At 38.4% G+C, this 22,747-nt stretch overlaps 1 protein-coding gene across 1 annotated transcript; it reads right to left on the reverse strand.

Moving 5' to 3' along the window:
* Nucleotides 1–548: 548 nt before the first annotated feature.
* On the reverse strand, nucleotides 549–17,175 carry MSR1 (macrophage scavenger receptor 1). The gene is made up of 10 exons (XM_072122154.1): nucleotides 17,033–17,175; nucleotides 16,647–16,763; nucleotides 12,423–12,536; nucleotides 10,975–11,324; nucleotides 9,590–9,776; nucleotides 8,389–8,460; nucleotides 4,930–4,998; nucleotides 4,299–4,397; nucleotides 3,123–3,305; nucleotides 549–1,267 (listed from the first exon to the last, which is right to left on the reverse strand). Exons 2-10 carry the CDS (start codon nucleotides 16,753–16,755, stop codon nucleotides 1,134–1,136), a joined length of 1,317 nt encoding a protein of 438 aa, XP_071978255.1. The 5' UTR covers nucleotides 16,756–16,763; nucleotides 17,033–17,175; the 3' UTR covers nucleotides 549–1,133.
* Between the last annotated feature and the right edge of the window lie 5,572 nt (nucleotides 17,176–22,747).

Here is a 22,747-nt window from a genome sequence, read left to right on the forward strand (position 1 = left end):
TACAGGAACGGCAGGCAATCTCGTAGTCGGGGAGAGGCAGGAGGTCAGGACAGGCAGCACAGGATCAGAGTCGGGGACGTACCAATAGGTCAGGGCAGGCGGCAGAGGAGCGTAGTCAGGAACAGAACCGGGGTCACGACAGGAAATCTCAATAACAGCGCAAGGCATAAGACACGGCTTTCTCTAAGACACGAAGCATGAAGATCTGGCAGGGTGTGTGGGGAGAATCTGGTTTAAATAGAATTCTGGGTAAGGCCAGCACCAATTAACTGCAGGCGGCCCTTTAAGTCTTGAGAAGCCGGGGTGCGCCAGCCCTAGGATGTGGGAATGCGCGTTTGCGCTCGAGGACCTGAAAGCAGGAGCGGGAACGGGTAAATGCATCGGCCGTGGTGTGGGGGTGCACGGGGGAGCCCGCGACCCATATCTCGGACCACCCCTTACAACTAGTCATGAAGATGTGTCAAATAATTGGACCCGTCTGCTGTTATTATGTATGCAAACACTTCCCTATGAACCAATGTGACAAATGGAAGAAGCTAGACCTGAAATGACAGTTTGGGTCTTTATTATTATAAAGTAATAGTACTTTACAGATATGTTCAATGGATAAATATCATGAATTGGTTGAGAGTTAATGGAGCAATCCTTTTAATAGCTTAATTTTTCAATGCATCATGTTATTTCAAGTAATTTGACTATTGTTTTGGACCCATAACAAAAGAATGTTAACCTACTACATTACCCAGCATACTCTTGGTATGATGTTACTACCAAATATGATACAATATCTTAAGGTAACAGAACTGAACTGAGATGATTGATTTTTATAAAAATGATTTCATTTTGAGGGACTTTAATTTGATCATGATAAAATTCTTACAAAAATTTATTGAGATCAATTTAATTTATTTCAAGACTTTCAACCACCAGAGTTTCAAGTCCATATTTACTGGTAACAATGATTATTTGTTCTTATAGATGGAATATTACTTCCCTTATTTGTTATTTCTTATAGATATGGTATAAAATCCACCCATTCGTCACTTTAGTCAGAGTCCCTGGAGCTACTTTAATAAATCCATCTTAATTTAATATGAGAAGAACAAGAATGAGAAGTTTATAAGAAGATTTTGTTATACGGTGCATTGGAGTCCAACATCTTCACGATGGCTGCAGTTTGTTATTCCCCATCCTGGGAATTTACACTCAGTGATGGAGCGTTCAAATCCGAGACACTGAACATCATCCATCCATATTCTTCCAGTTCCTACATAGAAAGCAAATATTCATTTATTGAGAAACCAACATCAAATCAGGGAAACAATCATATTAGCCTGTGTAATATATATAGGAGAGGCAAAGCACACGGCTGCTGTAGGATCCATACTGGGTGGCCCAATTCATACTGGTGGCCCAATTCATACTGGGTGGTAAAGAGCTTACAAAGGGCTAATTTTTCCATTATTGTCTAGCAATCTAACTCTAATTAAGCTGTGACTGACTGATGGGATGAAGTCCTTATTTCTCCTATATATACACATTTGTTATTTAGCTATGTTGTGCCCTGTCTCTAACAGGCACTGCTATGAAAAAGAGACAGGACTTAAAGTGTAACTTTGATGATATAGGGATTTTTACCAAGTTGATTCCCCCTTTTCAAACAAACGGAATGATGCCCATATTTTGTTGCTCGCCCTTTTCTTTCCTTAGTTAGGCCATTTTCTTCTCTAAAGCTCCCTGTCAAAAAACTTTCTCAGCTGCAATGAAATGGGCAGAGACAAAACTTTTCTTGTATCATTCCTACAAGTAAATCCACTTAAAAATTCATATTGTACTTAAAGGATCTATGGGGTGACAAGCCTGACAGCTGTCATCACATGTAGCATGTAAGAAGAAGAACAACCCAGCAGTGATTCAATTACATGATGTGCATAGTCTGTGCTGTGTGAGCAGTAAGGGTTAATAGCTGGTCTGATGTGCACAAAGTGAGAGAAACTGAGAAAGTTCTGCAGAATCACAAACTGGAAAGAAGACCTTTTACCTCACTATTATGTGTGGTAGAATTCTACATCCACAACAGCCAGACTCAGCTACATATAGAGAACACTGTCACATGACCTCCACCTCCTCCCTCCATAGTGAGCAGGAAGCAGCAGCCCCTCCTCCCCCCCTCTGTCCATAGAGTTATTTACATGACAGTGATAATCAGCACAGCCAGGAGAAACACCTACTACAATATTAGGCTAGACTAAGGCGGATAGCAAATAAACTGCTGCACATAGGTAATCAAGATAATGGGGCACATTTAATAGAAACTGTGCCAGGGTGCCAGATTCATGATTGGTGGTGCCTGTTCTTCATGCCCTGCAGAATGCACCACTTTTGGGTAAACCTTTAACATGGAGCATGCAAAACACTTCTGTCGGACTTTGCATGATAAATGGGGAGCGCTGTCTGACTGGCCACCAGAATGCCCATTTTAGTGCAGAATTTTGTGTTGCAAGAATAGGGCAATATGCACCACAAAGTGGCTAGAACACTTCTTAAATGAAAGCATGTGCAAAGTCCGACAGAATACTGGTGCAGGGGCTTTGGTAAATCTGGGCCAATATGCAAAGTTGTTATATACCCCAGGAGCTATTGATTTGTGAAAAAAATATTGAAGCGACACATTAAGACAAGTCCCCCCACAATTATCCACATGTTTATGTTACTTTGCAGCATAAATTAAACAAATTTGTAAATTGAGTAACGCTCTACTAGACACATCCTCTAGATAAAATTATTGTGGAACATTTTAAAACTGGTCTAGTTTAAATTTGCAATTTATAACTATTTAAAAATATTAGTAAACTTTCCCAATTGAGCTTTGTAGGTGTTGACTATTATTAGAAGAACCGTAATGTGTTTCTGAGCAGTAGGCTCTTTCTGATTCACATTAACACTGTCTGCATCTGGTAATACAATAATAACACTATAATGTCTGTCTTTTCTCCTGTCATGCCTTTCTGTCATGGTCACATCATTTATTCAATGAAGGCTGCACTATAAGTGAGAAGCAGAGATAGTAGATAGCGTAGATAAAGTGTACTTTGCTAGAAATTAAAACAGTGAATTTTTACCTGATCCAAACCTTTGGTTAAGCATGACAATAGAAGCTCCTGAATATCCCAACATCCTGCAAACCACTTGACCATCTTTTTGATCCCAATGATCATCACACACGGTACCCCATTGTCCAAGGTGAAAAACTTCAACTCTTCCTTCATTAGGAGTTCTCCCACCAACAAGTCGTACAACAGCATCTGTACACCAGACAATTTAAAAATGTTATTTCATGCGGCCAATACAAATGCACTTTCTATTTTTGTCACATTTCTGTCAAAAACTATGGAGCAAATTTACTTAGAACAGTGTAAACTGGACTATATGCATTCTGCCTGAGTAATGTGCAGAGAGCGCTAGATTCAGGGTTTCTGGCGCACATTCTTCATGAATCTGGCACCCTCTGCACAGAAACAGAGTGCACCACTATTTTTGGTGCACTTTTAGCATGGGCCGTGTGACACCCTTCTGTACTTCTGTCGAATTTGCATGTTAAACGTGGCGCATGGTCCGACTGAGCACCGGAAAGCCCCCTAACTTGTGTCACATGGTGGCTAGTGAAGCCATGCCAGAAAAGGGTTGCGTGCAACACAAACGTGGTACTGGCACTTCTTAAATACCTCTGCAAGCAGTTTGCATTGAAAAGAACATGCAAAGTTGGATAGCAAACTGAAACACGGCCCTCAGTAAATGTGCCCCTGTTTGTTTCTGTGTAGGTGTGAAGATGGTGTAAAGGGGAAAATAATCGCAATGCCTGCCAGTTCGCTATACATTAAAAAAAATTAAATGTACACCAGAAAACCACAATACAATCCCTGATAAATGTTGCCAGACAGAGGGGCAAACAGAGGAACACGAATGTGCCTTTGACCCGAGAGATAGGTCACAGCGGCACCCGTGACAATCACTAGTAGCGTTGTATTACATTTTTCTTTCAAAACAGGCTACAAATAAGGGAGGTACGACATGTAGATCTTCCATTTAACACACCATGCCTCAACCAAACCACCTCCTAGGAAACCAAACCAATTTAAGGAATTAATGTCACATTTATAACATGTTTGTGGGAAAAGCTGTATCATAACATATATTCAAGGATTCATCAAATTGGCATAGGATCTCATGAATAAAGCCAGTTTTAACAAAGCTTAACATCAACCAAGAGTTAATCAGAAAAAAAACATATCTATTACCTGTTGTTTTAGAAGTAGTTGCTTGTGTTGATGAGGCTGTTTCGCCCTTTTCTCCTTGTTCTCCTTTATCCCCTTTCTGACCCCTTTCACCTTTAGAACCTGGCAAACCAACAAAGTTCTTGCAATTTAAGAAATCTACAGGTGTGTCCCCACATAAGGTCTACAATTTTCATAAAGCCAAAGTAATATATATACATATATACATATTATATATATACATATATAATGTTATTTAAACATTTAAACAGGTCATAATATTGATGTTGATATTAGATCAGTGCAAAGTAATCTATGCGATAATGCATCATAATTATGACATTGAAAAACAACAGTTGGATGCCCAATGGGGAGACAGATATAACCAGATAATAAAACAGATATATAAATGTAGAAAATTAAACTAAAAGGTCTTTATTGAATCTTTTTTAATTAAGTACTTAGAAGCAAAAATGCATGTACTTAGTCATTAGTCCCTAGTTTCGACAAACTGTCTTTTCAGCAAACTCTGTTTTGAGTAGGGGGAATATTTCATGTATTTATAACATAGCACATCATAAATATTAAACATGAGAATACCCTTTTAATGATCCCATTTCCTTTATAGCTACTCTATAGTATATATGAAGCTTACCTGGTAGTCCACGTGTACTCATTCCTTGTGATCCTTTCAAACCTTTTTCTCCTTTTTCACCAGAAAGACCTGTAAAGCATGAGATGGAAATGAATGGAAACCCAAGTAACATGTGAACTGGACTATTGCAGGGGTCAATGAAAGTGAGTACCTTCCTTTTTATCTTAGATTCCCTACTCTGAGCAGATTTAAATATATTTTTTGATCTGTAATATAAAGAGACTATGCTATGATTACCTGATTCTGATATAACATCAGGGATACATACAAGGCGCCCTGTAACAGATGAACTTCCTACAGCTCAGTTATTTGTCATATTATGTAGCATATTATGTATAAAATGGGAGATACCCAAATGTATAGTAAGGTAGTATACAATGCCATGACAACATGATTGTTTCTTCTTCAAGGGCCATAACAACCTATAGAATTGACACCTAATTTATTATAAGAATAAATAAAATAATAAGTATCAACTTATGCAATTTCTTATCTGTGTCTTATCAAGTAAAACAATTTGGTGTGACAGCAAGAAAATATTCTATATTATGTAATCTAGATCAGAGATGAGAATGATGGAATAGCCAGTGGCATAAGGCACACTGAATACACTACAGGCAAAGATACTTTTTTGCCAATACAGTGTAAATGTAATGTTATTTAAAAAAAACACACAATACTTTAAATGCTATTCCTTTTCCACAAACTCTGCATAAATTAATAGTTCAGGTGAGTATAACTGACTTTGGACAACCTATCAATGATAAAGTGGGGGGGAATTCAATAGAGGCGTCCCACAAAGACAAGTTTCTTAAATATACTCAGGATAACAAAATGACACGTTGTATAATTCGCTGTTATTAACAAAATATAGCATTTCACAGATATAATTCTAATCTGTCTCTATCAGTCCTGATGCACACAGTTTCAGTTTCCCCTAGTTTCTGACCCTGGATCCTATGACTTAGGCCCCTTCCACACTAGCGAGTGTGATGCGATGAACTCGCATCACACTCGCAACGCAAGCTGCCGGGAACGCACGGCCCGAACGCTGCACCGCGGGAGTGAACTCAGCATGTCAGTTCACTCCCGCGGTGCAGCGTTCGGGCCGTGCGTTCCCGGCAGCTTGCGTTGCGAGTGTGATGCGAGTTCATCGCATCACACTCGCTAGTGTGGAAGGGGCCTTAGAGTCAGGAAGCATGAGCTGAGCTTCTCTCTGCTCTCTGCCTCTAGCCCCCACCCTTGCATTCCAAAATGAGCTCACACACTCCGACTTCCAGCAAACACATCACATCCTGAGAAGAGAAAAGCTACAAGCCTTAGGCAGATAAGTTCTTTTTCCTGGGGAAGGGAGGCACATCATGAAAAAAAAATTTGTGTTGCAAGATCAAGCACTCACATGCAACAGGAAGAAGCAGGTGAACTCCGGCGGACCTCGGCGCAGAAGCGACACATGCAGGAACTCGGACCCACAATGTTAGTGAATTGCGCCGGACCCGAATCCTCGTTGGACAACACATCGCGGGATCGCAACAGGATGGGGTAAGTAAATCAGCCCCAATGTGTCTGCTTAGAGTGACCATCACTGACTGACCATCACTGACTGAGAGCGGATAAAACAGCAATAAAACTGCATAAAATTGTAATGTAAGGGATTAAAAATTATTTTTATTGCGTAAACATCACTAGGGGATTGAGATTTGAGAATTTTCTTTAATGGGAAAACCACTTTAAAACCGGCATTTAGAATGCCAGTCACCGGAGATGACGCCAAACACCATGCCCCGGAAGAAGCCTGAATAGGCGAAACCTGGGTCGGGCGTCTTATGCTTTTACTATATGCGCGCTTTTAAATTGGAATGTGTGAGTATATACAATAAATACTATTTCCCTTTTGAACCTGGCAATCTGCACTATCCTCTTGATGTAGGATCGGGAACACACCGCAGACGCGGTAACGAGACAAGGATTGTGTTTCAACCCACTAAAGGAGGACGATTGGCGATGCAAGGAGTCGGGGATATCTTTTATTTCCAGTCCATGAAGAGGTGGTGAGAGGCTCTTGCCATTTGACAAACAGTACAAGGAGTAGAGCACTAATTTTATATCTTTAAAATTCCCTCGCCCGCAGTCCTGTGCCCATATTCACTCCAGCCTCTTAGTAAATATGGATGCAAACTCTGCTAGCTCTGAACTTTCTTCGCCTAAAGTCTCCGCCTGTCTTCCACTGAAAAATAGTTGTTTTTTTTTATATTTTGATAGGGCATTTTGGGACACAGTGATACCTAACACATTTGGAGGTTTTGCTGTTTATTTAGTTTTATATCCATTCTAGGGAAAGTGGGTGATTTGAATTTTTTATATTTTATTATTTTTTTGAATTTTTTAAACTTTTTTCAATACTTTTATTTTACTATTTCTTAGACCCTCTAGGTTACTTTAACCCTAGATGGTGTGATTGTTCCTACCATATACTGCAATACAACTGTATTGCAGTATATAGCGTTTTTACATAGGATTAATTACAATAAGCTCATTGTAAGGAATCTTCAGAAACCATACAGTTTTGGGTCTGAAAAAGACCCAAGGCTGTCATGGCAACCGATCCCAACTGTAGATAGCGCTGCCTTAATTGCCAATGTCTCTGCATGGAGAACTCTTACATCTCGACCATAGTCAAAAGCCTCCCAGCTAAACCAGTTCCCTACACTGTACTGAAGAGATGCAACCACATCAAAACTGTGCTGTCTACAGTTGGGAATCTGTTCCTTCAGGAATACATATACTGGTTTGGTTTAATCCAGCATCATGCCATTAGGCTTCCTGAGTGTCATGCTTGATGTTAAGGGGGCTGCCCTACAACAAATCTAAAACAGGCGTGGTTTTTCTAATCCCATCTTGAAAAACGTATTTGCATATTTTCTCAGAAATATAAGACAAATGAGAAATCACTTAAATGCAGACAATAAGATTACTCTTTACATGTCAGCATTCATGGCTCCTGTGATTCCCACAGAGGTTGCTCCCATTTTTATGGTCATTAAGATATTGGTATGGCCATGTTTCATTCTCAGCTTTTAAACTTCAACAGCAACACATGTCTGATACTTCAGAAGCAAGGTTTTGTAATACAGGCAGTCCCCGGGTTACGTACAAGATAGGGTCCGGAGGTTTGTTCTTAAGTTGAATTTGTATGTAAGTTGAAACTGTATACTTTATAATTGTAGATCCAGACAAAAAAAAATTTGGCCCTAGTGAAAATTGGAGTTTAAACATTTTTTTCTGTAATGGAACGAGGATTATCAATAAATCTTCATTACAGACACCTTACAGCTGATCATTGCAGCCTGGGACTATAGTAAAACATTCAGAAAGCTTCACCAAAGGTCAGAGGGGTCTGTCTGTAACTATGGGTTGTCTGTAAGTCGGGTGTCCTTAAGTAGGGGACCGCCTGTATACCTCTTACTCCAGGTATCCCGGGAATTCCCATTATGCCTGTGTCTCCTTTTTCTCCTTTTGGACCTGGGGGACCTATAGTAAAAATAAAAAAGAAAATGTTCAACACATCACATTGCGGGATCATAAAAAATATAGACAAAAGAAAAGTAGAAAAGTTAATAAATCATGTCAGCTCCTTTAGCTGTATTGTTACAAGTATTTTTAATTTGAATTGTTATCCCTTTTAGGACGCAGCCATTTTTTGTAATCTGACATACGTTGCTTTATATTGTTAGAACTTTTTAACACCTTAACTAACCAAAGTGATTTTGAGACGCATCTTATACTTCACGTTATTGATAATATTTTCTAAATTCTAAATTATCTCATGTCCAGACAAATAGCTTTACAGCCCAATTTAGTTACTAACTAACATTTTCCATATGTCTGCTTTATGTTTTCATAATTTTGTGAAATGTTCACTCTTTGTTTCATTGCAGGCAATTGGTTCTTTTTTCTTTCTTTTTGGTTCTTTTTCTCTCATTAATGTACACTCTGCACCCCTTCATCTTGACAGAAAGACAGAAATGCAGCTAATTTATTAAACAGGAAAAACTGAAATATCTATGACAGGACCTTACAGGCATTTGTAAAGGTCATCCCTGGGATCAGACCACAGGGTTGCCATAGCTACGTAGCAACAATCGAGCAGGGAATCTCTGTGAAGGCATTTAAATGCTGCGGTGGAGTTGACTTTAATGGGTTAACACTTGCAATCGGAACTTGCCTCAACCACAGTTGCCTCAAACATCCAAACTCGGCTTATACTCGAGTAAGCATGTACGGATCTGTCGCTGATGGAGGTAAAAAGAGGAAGGCAGGAAGAGTACCTGCAGGGGGTATCGGAAAGGTATTGACTTTATTGACTTGGGCACACTGAGGGATGGCTGGGTGGCTATATATGGGGACTGGCTTGCTATATAGTACAGGGGTCTGGCAGGCTAGTTATATAATACAGGGGCTGGCATACTGGCTATAAATGACAGGGGTCTGGCAGGTTTGTTATACACTACAGGAGGTTGGTAGGCTACTAGGGACAGGGGCTGACGGTATACTGGGGTAGGGGCTGGCTGGCTGGCTATATACTAGGGGCATGGGATGGCTATATGCTGTCCTGTGTTTTTGCAACCTTGTTTTTTTTAGCCTTTGTAAAAAATCTTACCTTGAATTAGTGTTAAATTTTTCAATGTAGCTGAATGTTCCCAGTCACGTAATTTAAGGTCATTGGTAATTTGATTCAGTGTTTTCACTTCCTTTTTCATTTCTTCTTCTAGGATTATATATTTTTGTTTTACTTTTGTTACCTCTGTTGATGCATTCTGGAAATATGAGTACTGTTGCCCAATTTCCTGACAAAAAGACAGTTCAACAATTCAACTTCAAACCTTTTTAAAGTGATTTTCCAGGAAGAAGCATATTTCATATTCAAATAGGTAATTAAAATATAAGTTAATATCTAATTAGTTGTTATTTAAAATTTAGCTACCCTCAGGAGAAAAAATGCTATGGAGAATTAAAATTGTACTGGCCCTTTAACCAGTCCTGTGACTTTTTCACTGTGGGGGAAACACAGGACAGAAGATGACTGCTGGTCACATGTCCACATCACATGTTCTGCACCTGCTTGGGCAGATCATGTGATCAGCACTATATTTGGCTGTAGTGGATTGGTTGCAGTACATCCAGTACGGCCAGTGTTGTGGTGAGACCAGTCTCAGTGGGGTAATGTGCGGTGATGATCATGGGAGTTATTGTAGATGTCAGCCATCTTGGAGATAACTCTGCCTGCTTTAGAAAGCCTATAACATTTTGTGAATCATAAAAGCAAACTATTTAAGCTCCATTTTGTGACTAATGGCATTGAGTTTTGTTGTATTCTTTTATTTATAACATTATAGGTTTTTGTATCAGATGTTCATATTCCCAGAATACACCTTTAAATTTCTTTCGTTTTGGATCTCACATACCATTTTGTGGCAGTTTTAAAAGTTATAACCAGAAGTGTGGAGCTAAATGTGCCTTACTCCAAATACTACTTGAAAAACTGTGACAAAATAGATACGCGGGATCTGACAGTGAATTTGCATACAGGATAGTTGTGTTCCAGGTTGTATGAGCATGGTTTATACTCACATGACTATGGGGGGATTTATGAAGCACTGGTACAGCGTGTGCCAGCATTTGATGCCCCCCATGCCCTGCAGGTTGTATCTTTTAGCACATCTGGAGTAAGGGGAAAATAGTCACATTTCCTGCCCGTTACCAGGAATTGCCATTTATGCTTTAAAGCATCCAAAACATGCAGAGCCTTTATCTACTATTTTGTATCCATGGTTTTTATGCAGATATGAATCATCCATATAGATTACATGAAAATTGTTTGGATCTGTATATTTGGCCACTCATCTTATATGAAAATCTGAATCTCCTCTGGGGCAGATAATGTGGGAGATACAATCATTTATGTGTGTATAATCAAAATAATTTTCAAAGCTTTCAGACATGTTTCATGATAATAATGGTGCTAATTTGTTTTAATGTACATACCGCTTCTATTGAATCGACCTTTTCAGAAATTGTGCTATTTATGTATTCCATTTTCATTTTGCTGTCATCCAGAGTAATCGTTAAGTCGCCAACTGACTTATGGATGTTTTCAATGTCTTCTTCTGTTTTTTGACACTGTAGTACAGTGTTATTTAACATTGTATATAAGTTTCTCAGTTCATCTGAGTTGTGGAAGCTTTTCTCTTGGCAATCTGATAGGTTCTTCAGTAACTCATGTATAATCTGAGAGTAATCATCTGTGTCGACTGTGCCTAGTTCTTTTGTATTTTTATTAGAATGAAGTTTTTCGTGAAACACATGATCACTTCCTTCTAGAGCAGCAACATGTCCTACGAAATGAGACAAAACAGAAATACAACATTTTATGCCGTATGTCAGGATACAAATAGCATTAGAGAAAGTTTACACACAGTGATATCTCTCCAGAAGACTCTTTACTTGACCACCTCTAACTCAGACCAGATTTCCTTTTAAAGATTCACTGTCCCACCAAATATATTACATACTGCACTGCAATCTTTGGTTAAAAATCTCCTGAAGACTTTTTTGGTTGTTTATCTTAAACTGGTTTGAGTGCCCAAACTACAACCCAAACCCCCCTTTGATGTCGCAAAGAGTCAACATGATTTATTGATCCCTACTGTATCACAAGTTTCAATCGTATGGGTGTCCTGAGGACACCAATACAATAGAAAGAAGATGTAGAAATTTGGAATTGTAGCTTTCCTCTGAAGAGGAACAATCAGGGGACACAGAGCAGGAGCTCCAACAATAATACATCTGTGTCCAACCCTTTTCGCTCATCCTATAGACCTGGCAGCCAAGGATATGTCACTTTACAAAAGCACTGAGCACAGCAGTCCTGGGCTGTCTTGAACCACAGAACACAAGAGGAAGCCTTGAATCCTGTCTGGCAAATTCTGTGCTGGGGTGATGGCCTGGGTGCCCACACAAAAGGCTCTGAGTGCCACCTCTGGCACACGTAGCATAGCTTCACCAGCACCTGCCCTCTTTCTCTGAATATCCAATATCTGGATGTCTCTGGATATCAAATATCACACTGCATTTACATATTATACATAAGACATACACATTTATAGTCAGGGGTTATTCATAATGATATATAACCACTAAAATGCTAAATGGGTATAATTCAGAATCAGTGGTTAACACTTGCAGCACCAATATACTGGACCCTGATCCCTTGAATACTTACATTTTGAACCCTTAAAAATGCCCCTTGCAATTCAAATAGGGACATACTCTTCAGAATATCTCAGTAGAGCAGCCTCAGGCTTTGTCAAGTACATTCTATGAATCACAAGTCAATTTTATTGCCTTAATGGTCTTTTACTTTACACTGCTGGGGGGGGAGGGTTCTTTGTGTAAGTAATAAGTCACGTAATGTACATTATACTTTACTTTACCATGTAGTTTGATAATGAAGACAAGTTGGCCCAATACAATTAGATACAGTATTACAATGGCGACAGCTGTAATCTTCCATTTCTTTTCAACACTTTTCATACTGTTACTGTTACCTAAAAATAAGTAAAAAAAGGTATTTTATTCTCTTTTTATTTATTATAAAAACACTAAACACTGTTGTCACTAGAAGTCTGCCCTAGTAATCCCACTTGGGACCCCTGTCTTTGTGTAAAACAAAATCTGGCATCTTAGCTATTTGACACTTGAAAAATGAAACATGTTAAATCCCAAATTAACAGTAGTGTCCACTCCTGTATATAACCCCCTCATGTGGCTTGTGTCCACTCCTGTATATAAACCCTTCACGTGGCTTGTGTCCACTCCTGTATATAACCCCTCACATGGCTTGTATCCTCTCCTGTATATAACCCCTCACGTGGCTTGTGTCCACTCCTGTATATAACCCCTCACATGGCTTATGTCCTCTCCTGTATATAACCCCTCACATGGCTTGTGTCCTCTCCTGTATATAACCCCCTCACGTGGCTTGTGTCCATGTGGATTTGAGACATTTGCAACAAAAGTCTCAAAAAGAAGCCAAAATTTGCACCTGCCAGGACAGGAAAACCTGAACATGTATCACAAGTAAAAAGACAGGATCATACATAAGGTGCAAAAACTAGCCTCCAAATGTCTCTAAAATTCACCTCAGAGAGACAAAACTATGATACATGTGCCCCAGTATATTATTGTGTGCAGAATTAAAATCAATTGTTTCATCTGTGCAGTATAATCTCTGTATTGTGTAATAAAGAAAAAAGTTTTCTTGGGTGGAGAGATTTTGTCTGAAAAAGTGAATTATGGCATGCTGAATTTCCTGTTTAGCTCCCGCAGCTTCATAGAGTATGTTCTTTTCAGTCTCATTTATGCATTTATGCAAATAAGGTATTATTTTTCCATTCTTTGTTAGTCACAAAACATACAAAAGATGACACTATAACCCAGTCAACAGTTTATTATACTGTGTTGCCAATTGTGTATGAGGTTCTTCAGGAATCCCACTCCCTATATGCTCTGTAAAATGTTTGTCTTGATTTAACATATTTTTGATATTCATAACAACCAGGAAGGGGCACTGTCTAACATCTGATTAACAAGGCTCATTTGTGGATAGAACACATGTATATTAGAGTATAAACCAATTTATTAAAAGATGAACATTATTTTTTCCCATATTTCCTATATTTCCCTGTAGTTCTCTTAAAGTGTGGCCAGTGTATTAAGACGTGAGAGAATGTCACCTGCTCTGTTTTTTATAATAATCTTTACAAAGCATAAAATACACTGCATAAAATACACCGCAATAAAGCAAATATAGGAATAAGCATAAGGATTATGGAGAAATGTATAGAAATCTAGGGTGGCACGGTGGCTGAGTGAGTAGCACTTCTGCCTTGCAGCACTAGAGTCCTGGGTTCAAATCCCACCCAGGTCAACATCTGCAAAGAGTTTGTATGTTCTCTCCGTGTTTGCGTGGGTTTCCTCTGGGTTCTCCGGTTTCCTCCCACACTCCAAAACATACTGTTAGGTTGTTTAGATTGTGAGCCCCATTGGGGACAGGGACCGATTTGACAAGCTTTGTGCAGTGCTGCATAATCTGTATGTGCTATATAAATAAAGAATTATTATTATTAAAGAACACACAAGAGCAGCATAAATGACTTTCACTCTAAACTTTATCTACTACAATAAGAAAGATAAAACATTTGCCTTCATGGAGAGCATCTACAAATAAACATAGGTGTTCTATTGAGTCAAGGTATGTGAAAAGTTTACAACTTATTACATATCTAGTGGTCAATCCCCTAAATGGGGGTCACTTATATCCATTTGGATGGATCAGCAATTCTATAGATATGCAGCCTTTCCATTCTTCTCTTTTGGACTGTTAAAGGGAACCAGTCTCCTCAAAATGTGGCATAGACCAACTATTCAAGCATGTAAATTATCTGAATTGTGTAACTATGGGTCCTCTCCGTTGCAACTTTGCTTCAGAAAAGTATTTTATTCCTCCTCTGGGTCTGTCAGATATTCAGTCAAAGAGAAGGAAGAGCTCTTGGCTCTTGTCAAGCTCCCCTGCCTCCTCAGTGCCACTCAGCTTTGGACCCCTAAACTTCGCCATCCCTCCCACTGCCCCTCAGATTGAAACTGAGCGGAAGGGTTGTGGGAAAGGGTGGGGGTATGAAGCTGAGAAGCCATGAGGTGGAGGGGAGAGTGACTGCATCCAAGAGCTTTTCTTCCTTCTTGAATGAATAAGTGACAGGCCAAAGGAGGAATATGTTTTTTAAGCAAAAGTACAACAGAGAGGAGACCTAGTATCAACATTCAGATACATCTACATGCTTGAGTAAGTCACTGTTTGCGGTTTATGCCACATATTAGAGGTGACAGGTTCCCTTTAAAATAAGCATGGAAAGTTTGGCTTTCTCCAAAAATGCCATAGAATTAACTTAAACAACTATTGTTTCATTAAGACAAAAAGGACAAGTGAATTTAGCAGCAATATCCGAGCTGTAATTTCTTTGATTTATGGTGACCAGTGTTAAATCTAATGGTTCCTGCTATTATTGATGCTTCCTACCTAATTTCCTTATTATAATCTATTTATTCATTTTGGTGGCATTAATTGTAGTTTAAATAAATGGATGAATCTATTTGGTATTATGGTAAGTTTTATGCACTATTGTTTGAATTTTCAATCAGGTTTCTATTGCATTATCTGTTCCAATATATTAATTTCTTGCCTGTAATACAGGAAGTCCCCAGGTTATATACAATATAGGTTTTTTAGGTTTGTTCTTTAGGTTGAATTTGTGTGTGAGTTGGATCTGTATATTTTATAATTGTACCTACAAACACATATACTTCAGCCCCAGTGACAATTGGATTTTCAACATTTTTAGCTGTAATGGGAACAAGGATTATCAATAAAGCTTCATTACAGACACCTTACAGCTGGTCACTGCATCCACAGAGCTTCACCAGAGGTTACATTGGGCAGAGAGCTCCGTCTGTAACTAGGGGTCATCTGTAAGTTGAGTGTCCTTAAGTAGGTATTTCTCAGTTTATAATAGTAATGAGCATTTGTAAGATTTATTCATGTTAATAAAATTTGATTAAAAAAAATTCTCTATATCTTGTTATCTGAATTTTAGTGTCTACTTTGGTTTTCTTGAGAACTATTTTCTCATAAATCTGTGCATAGGTGATACATTTGAAAGAAACCCTTCAAAATTTGGATAGTGTGTGTAAAGTGTATTGTTAAGTGGTTCATGTTAGGAAGAGACTTAAAGGACATCTACCACCAGGATGAAGGAGTGTAAACCAGGCACACTGACATACTGGTGTGTGCCACCTCTGGTAGGACCTGCTCATCTTTTATATTCTTATTCCCTTGTTTTTGCCAAAAAGAGCTTTCAAAAATATCAGCCTGAGGGGCTCCAGGCTCCATAGGTGTTAATGCCTCTCAGGCTCATTTGTATAATTGTTAAAGCCTTTTTTTTCTTTAAAACTAGGGCATAAGAAGCTTGAAGAAGAGAGGATCCTGCCAGAGGGGGCACACATCAGTATGTAAGTGTTATTGGTGTACAATCCTTCATCCTGGTGGTTGATGTCCTTTAACCTTATGTCCTAAAGACTACACAGGATCTCAACACAAGGGTTCTTTCCACTTGAACGAACAACAATAAGTACTTGCTGCATTCACTTGAAATGTTCTGGACCATAGTACCAATGATAAGACGCATTACACCAATCCTGTGTATAGGGAATAAGTGTTTTGGTGGTTCAACCTCTTTAACCCAGCAATCAGTAAAAGTTATAGGTAAAGTCACATATGGCAATCAATTTAGGGTTAAAACTAGTGGCATGTACATGGCAATTTATGTAATCATTTGCAGGTTTGTCTGAGAAGATCTTTTTAAATAGATATTAAATATTTTTTTAAGGAAAAATGTATATTGGAATTCAAAAAGAATACAAAAATAATTCCTGAAGAACCCATTCAGGTGTTAAGAAATGAAAAAATTAACACGCAGTTTAAATTAATTAAACATATACCGTAAATTGATTAGATAAATGTAAATAAATAAAAATAGTAATATGCAAATGCTTTAACTCTATACAAAATAATATAACATTATAATGAGATTGCAAACACTTACAGTTTGAAATTAAGGATTTCACTGACTGCTGATCCCAATTGCTATTCTCTAGCTTTTCAAGACATGTAATTTCATCATTGTCGTCAGTGGATTTTGACCACTTGGCCATTTAACAATCTGTGAAATGAAAGAATAAGAAACACAATAAGAAACACAAATAAAGAGGACTTTTTAGAAACATTAGTCAAATCTTACAGAGATTTTTAATATTATGTTTAGAATAGGTTAGAATACTTTTATTCTACAAACAATGTGGTTCTACAAACAGTTTGTGGTTTTATTATTTCTGTTTTTACATTAAAACATTATTGTCAAAAGCAAAAAAAGGATTTATTTAAAACAAACTTAACTTAAAAATGTATAGATATCTATCGAAATATTCTCACCGTTGTTCTAAAACTGATTTGAAGAAATTGAAGTGTATGCAGCGGCTAGAATTTCCATAGAAAGCTTGATGCTTCCTTGTGACTTATTTCTCAAGTAAGGGAAATGACTCTCCGTATGACACAGATGTTATGCAATGTGTGGAAATAAGTTATGTTTGCTGTATAATCAAAGTTTGTACATATTTCCCACGTAAGCGGACAAGTGAAGTCACAGAAAATATGCACTGTTGTCCTGCACATATCTGGAACATAAATATACAGATTATACATCACTTAACTACCAGCCTTCTCAGGTACGATTTTAAATAACCTTTCGAAAATTCCCTCTAGTAAGTTACATTTACCTTTAAAAAACAGTTCACTTCCAAGGTCATGTGCAGATGAGCTGAAATGAGTCAGGCAGAGTGGCTGAAAAAGATGGGTCACTTTAGGCACCCACTCATATATAGAAAGCGTTTGCAAGCAAGGCCCCGACTCCGATTGTATAACTTTTGTTACTCTGTAATGTCTTATTTTATTTATATATGTTCCCCAGAATCTGTAAAGCACTACAGAATTTGATGGCACTATATGAATAAAGATTATAATTATCTTGGGCACCATAGTACCCATGGCATCATATTAAAGATAAAGGGGGAGCTGCATCATATGTCTCCTGCAACTGCATATGATAACGGCCCCCCGCTTCCGGCCAAATGCATCAAGAGGCTTGTGCCACCAGACAAAACTATGCCAGGTCCGACTTGGCTTAGTTCTGCGTGTAAACCAGCGAAGGTGGCATATTCACAATTTTAATTGCAAATTCTTGCGCTGTACAATTCGGGATTATTTCTGAAAACCGGCAAAGAAGCAGTGATGAATGGTTTCATCTTTTAAATCACACCAGATGTTTGCTCCAGTGAGCTACTGAACTGAATATCAAAGCAGTTAAAAACATAGGCATGGATTGTACCTTTCGGCTTATCATATTCCCCACTGTCTTTAAAACACACAGAACCACAATCCTTATTAGATTTTAAAGATAAGATTATTATTTTTAATATTAAACAATAAGCATGGTTAACTGTTATAGATGCCAAGACATGTTTATCAATGTCCCCCTTCAACCTCTTAAACCATCTAAAAAGGCTCTTATCTGTTTATTTGCATAGTACTTTGGAAGTGATTTGTAATGGGTAAAGGGGTGAAGCGTAACATACAGGAGGCAATTCTAGAAAAAATAGGGCACATTTACTAAGAACAGTGCACTCTGTACTTAGAGTTCAGTGCGCACCAGATTCATGATTTGTGTCTGAAACGCCCAAATTTGTGCCGAAATTTGTGTCCCATGAAGAGTAGTGCAGTGTGCACCACAAAGTGTTGCGTGCACAAGAAATGTGTCTCAGACACTTCTTAAATACCTGTACTTCTTTCATCTACCTGAGGGGGGTGATATTTTAGTGGTGTAAAAGATGTTGACAAAATTTGTTTAATCCATAAACAGTACAGAGTTCTGGACTGTGCTTTAAAAATTATGGAGTTTCATTGTTTTAAATAATACCTTTTATTGGAGAAATTTATGCTTTTTTAGACACTTCTGCTTTCACAGAAATCTCATATGAATAATATGATGTATTAGTATTTGATGATGATAGTAACGAAACTTAACAGTGGTTTTTAACAATTTTTCAGTCTTTGGAAACAAGTCACTTATAAGATATACGGTAATGTGGTACCATTAAAAACTATTCAGAAACTACAAAACAAAACAGAAAGAGGGACAGCAAGAGATGCTACCTTGTCCACCGTTATAGGGATATAGACACATGAAGGATCTCGAAAACTTTGAAGAATTGCAAACTATCCAAGCCCTCATTCAATGGCTTGTACTTTTAAATGTTCCATCCTTTATAAGAAGCATTAAAAAAACTAAACTACATGATGCAGTCAGGGTCGAGTTGGAGGTCACAACAAAAAACTAAACTACAGAATGCAGAGTCAGGGTCAAGTCAGAGGTCACAACGGGAGAGCAGAACAGGAACACAGGAGGGAAGCTTTCTCAATGGCATGAAGCTCAAAGATCCAGAGGAGAGTGAAGGGAGCGACCAGTCTTTATGGGAAACCCAGAAGTACCAGCGCCAATTAGCCCTTAAAATCTGCCTGCACACGCATGCCCTAGGGAGTGGGAATGCGCATGCGGCCTAGCCTGGACAGGACCAGGAGCCTGGGGGACAGGGGCACGGATGTGCCTGCAATCCGCAGCATGGATCGCAGGGACTCCCGTAACTGTCAATTAAAGGTTTTCCCACAAATTCAAGTGGATACAGCCTAACTTGCTTATCGATGGGGTCTTAGTGAGGAGACCCCCACAGATCACAAAAATGAGGGATCCAATGGGGTCTCACGTACTTCAGCGTTTCTGTACTGCGTTTCTGTACCCGTGCTCCTGTGTCCTGTGTTCCTGCATTCCTGTTCCCCTGCTCCTGTTTGTTCCTGTGTTCCTGTTTTCCTGCATTCCAGTTCCTGTGCTTGTGTGTGTTCCAGTCCGTTCCAGTGTTCCCGTTCCCATCTGCCTGGACCTCTCGGTGCTGACCCCGGGTTGGACTTGACCTAGCGTCTCTGCCGCCTGCCCTGACCTTGTGCCTGAATCTGACCACAAGACTGTCTTCTGCTAAAGTTCCTCGACCTCGGCTGCCACCGTGGGCTAGTCGCACCTGTGGAACGACCTGGTGGTATCCGGCTGCAGCAAGACCATATTGCTTTGCGGCAGGCTCTGTTGAAGACTAGGTGCCACTTGGATTTCGGTCCCATGTGTCGGCTAGTACCACCTCCTGCGGTGGTCCAGAGGATCCACTGATCCTACACCCTATGAAGGGATAACTGTCATATTTTGCCCAACACAGGTGAATTAACAGATACTATGAATATAAATATATAACTACTGAACCAAATAGAGGTTTAAAGTGGAAAATGTAAATATTTTATAAGTTATGTTTATATTCTGTGATAAAAATAAAAACAAGTATGAACTAAACTTTTAATAAACTTGCATAAATGAATAGTACAGATGATAATAGTAAATGTTGTAATATACTTTATTTAAGAAATCTGTTCCTGTGTCCTTCTTATTCCCCTGCCTTTCTGCCTTACTCAAGCATTTCTTGTAAACCTGCTTTCTGTCCTATATCCACTGACTGCTCTGAGATAATGGAACCAAATGGAAGTTACTTTTCTAATGACTTTTTACAGGCAGTCCCTAGATAGTGTAATCACTGCAGAGAGCTAAATCATGAATGGAATTATTCTGTAGGGAAGGAAATAGTTCATCAATAGCCTCCTTTCCTTATCTTTATACTGTGTACGGGACTTCAGATACACAGGTCACTACTAGAGAAGAAATAGCAGAAAATAAGACACAAAGAAGCTGCTTTATGAACTATATTACAAAGTTTACAATTATCATTACTGCAAAATTTAAAAAATCCATAGGTTCAAGGAGGACACAAATTCATTTCTTGCAAGTGCCCATATTGCTACAAAGGAATGGGGCACTCCTTGTGCCCCACAGTACAAGATATCCAAGTTTTCTTACAGAGTAATGCGAACTAAACCCCCAGCAATTTATATTTTAGCTCAGTTGGTTCCCTGCCAAACATAGGATATTTCATTGATGTAGCAGTCCTAAATCTCACAACAAAAGTTACCAAAATTCATTAAAAATATAGAAATCATGTTAAGGTTTGTGGCAACTTTTTATGTAACTTTTTCACATTAATGTTAAAGCTTGCTACATCTGTACGTTTCATTCAGATATGATTGATCTGTGTGTTTCAGCACCTACTTTCCTTTAGCATTATTGCTTTATTAGATTGATTTGTAGGAGTTAAGATGTGTTTTTTCACATTCCCATTTTATAATAAAGTCAATGCAGTCTTACTCATTAGGGAGTACACATTAATCATGTACTGAGGATCTGTGTATCTATGACAGAACTAAACTTTACAGAGCAGAAAAATATCACCTCCATAACTTTCTACGGTCTTCATAATTAAACGTAAGGGAAAATGTCACATGTAACTTGGGGACTAGGGACCTTCCATTAATCAAACAGTCTATAAAGTTCTAGTCAACTGTGTAACATACAGTCATTGACAATAAAAGCAACAAAGAAGAATTTGCTTGAGTTGAAATTAAATAGAACTTTATATGTGTATGTAATTATGATATAAGCAAGTCATTTCAGAAATGGGGGTCATGATATTCCCCTCAACCCTACTCCACAGACAAATCAGAAGGCTCTGACCTCCTGATGTATCTGGCGAGCGGCTATGCCTGCCAGCAATTCTACGCCAAGCCCTGTCTGGTGTCAAATTGTGCTTTAACATGTGCTCATTCAGGCCCCTGATTCTCCCCCCTTACACCCCTCCACGTCGACTCAGTGCAGGGATGGCTAAAAGGGGGAAATGATCACAATTATTATTTCATTATTTCAGTGCATGTAAAAGTGCCAAAAAGCTGGCTATTATAATACATCTCCTTCATTCACCATTATATAATCACATTTTGTGTATGTACAAACACAAACATAGACAGTCTATAAATAGTTCTGTCCATATAAAGCACATCACTCAACAAAACGCTCTTTAAGTAGCTTTAACCCCTTAACGAGGGGACCGGAAAATGTTTAATGACCAGGCTTTTTTAGCGAATTTGCAAATGTAGCAGTTTGACCCCTTGGCCCTTTTTAGTTTTTATATTTTCTTTTTTTACTCTCCATGTACTGGGAAGCAGGAAAAATATTCCAAATGTTGTGAAATTGGTGAAAAAAACACAGTTGCACCATTTTATTGGGGGTTCAGTTTTTACGGCTTTCTCTGTGCACTCCAATTGATGCATCTCCTTATTCAATGGGCTTTACTGTGTTTAACATATTTCAAAAAAATGTTAAACAATTAAAACCTCCTGTACAAAAAAAAAGTATTTGTTTCGACAAATTCTGACTCCAATAACTTTTTCATACTTTGGTGTACAAAGCTGTTTAAGGTGTCATTTTTTTAGGGACACGCAGACATTTTCATTGCTACAATTCTGGGCACTATGTGACCTTTTGATCACTTTTTGAAAAATGGCAAAAAAGTAAAAGGGTGTGTGTCTTCGCCAGAAATAACCCATGTGACACAAAATAAAATAAAATAAAATTTGGTGCAGCAGACCACACCAACTAAAAGGAGGTACAAAGTAGGCTTCTCCAGTCTTATTCTGCACCAGATTAATCATCCAGCATCAAACACAGTAGTTCTCTGCTGCGCCAGATTTATCACTGTGTCTGATGCTGGATGATTATCTGGTGCAGTATAAGACTGGAGAGGCCTACTTTGTCCCTCCTATTAATTGGTCTAGTTTGCTGCGCCACAATATTGAATTTTACAACCAATATTGGAATGTACAGTATGTTTCAATCTGTCCATTCTAGTATGCTTCATTCATTCTATAGGAATTCTAGTATGCTTCATTCATTCTATAGAAAAGATGATTGAAAATGCTTAGAAGTGATAATGGCTGTTTAGACTTGTACACAATGGATAATATGTGCTTTTAATGTTGTAGTCTTTATAGTTGTAAAGAATATATCATTGTATGAAAATTCAGTTGAGTTTTAAAGTGATGATTGATGTCACGTCTACCAGCTTTACTGTATCTTACAGTATTCTAATGTACCTATTAGAGATGACGCTT

This window comes from Engystomops pustulosus, chromosome 1, assembly GCF_040894005.1.
Source record: "Engystomops pustulosus chromosome 1, aEngPut4.maternal, whole genome shotgun sequence".
NCBI classification, from domain to species: domain Eukaryota; kingdom Metazoa; phylum Chordata; class Amphibia; order Anura; family Leptodactylidae; genus Engystomops; species Engystomops pustulosus.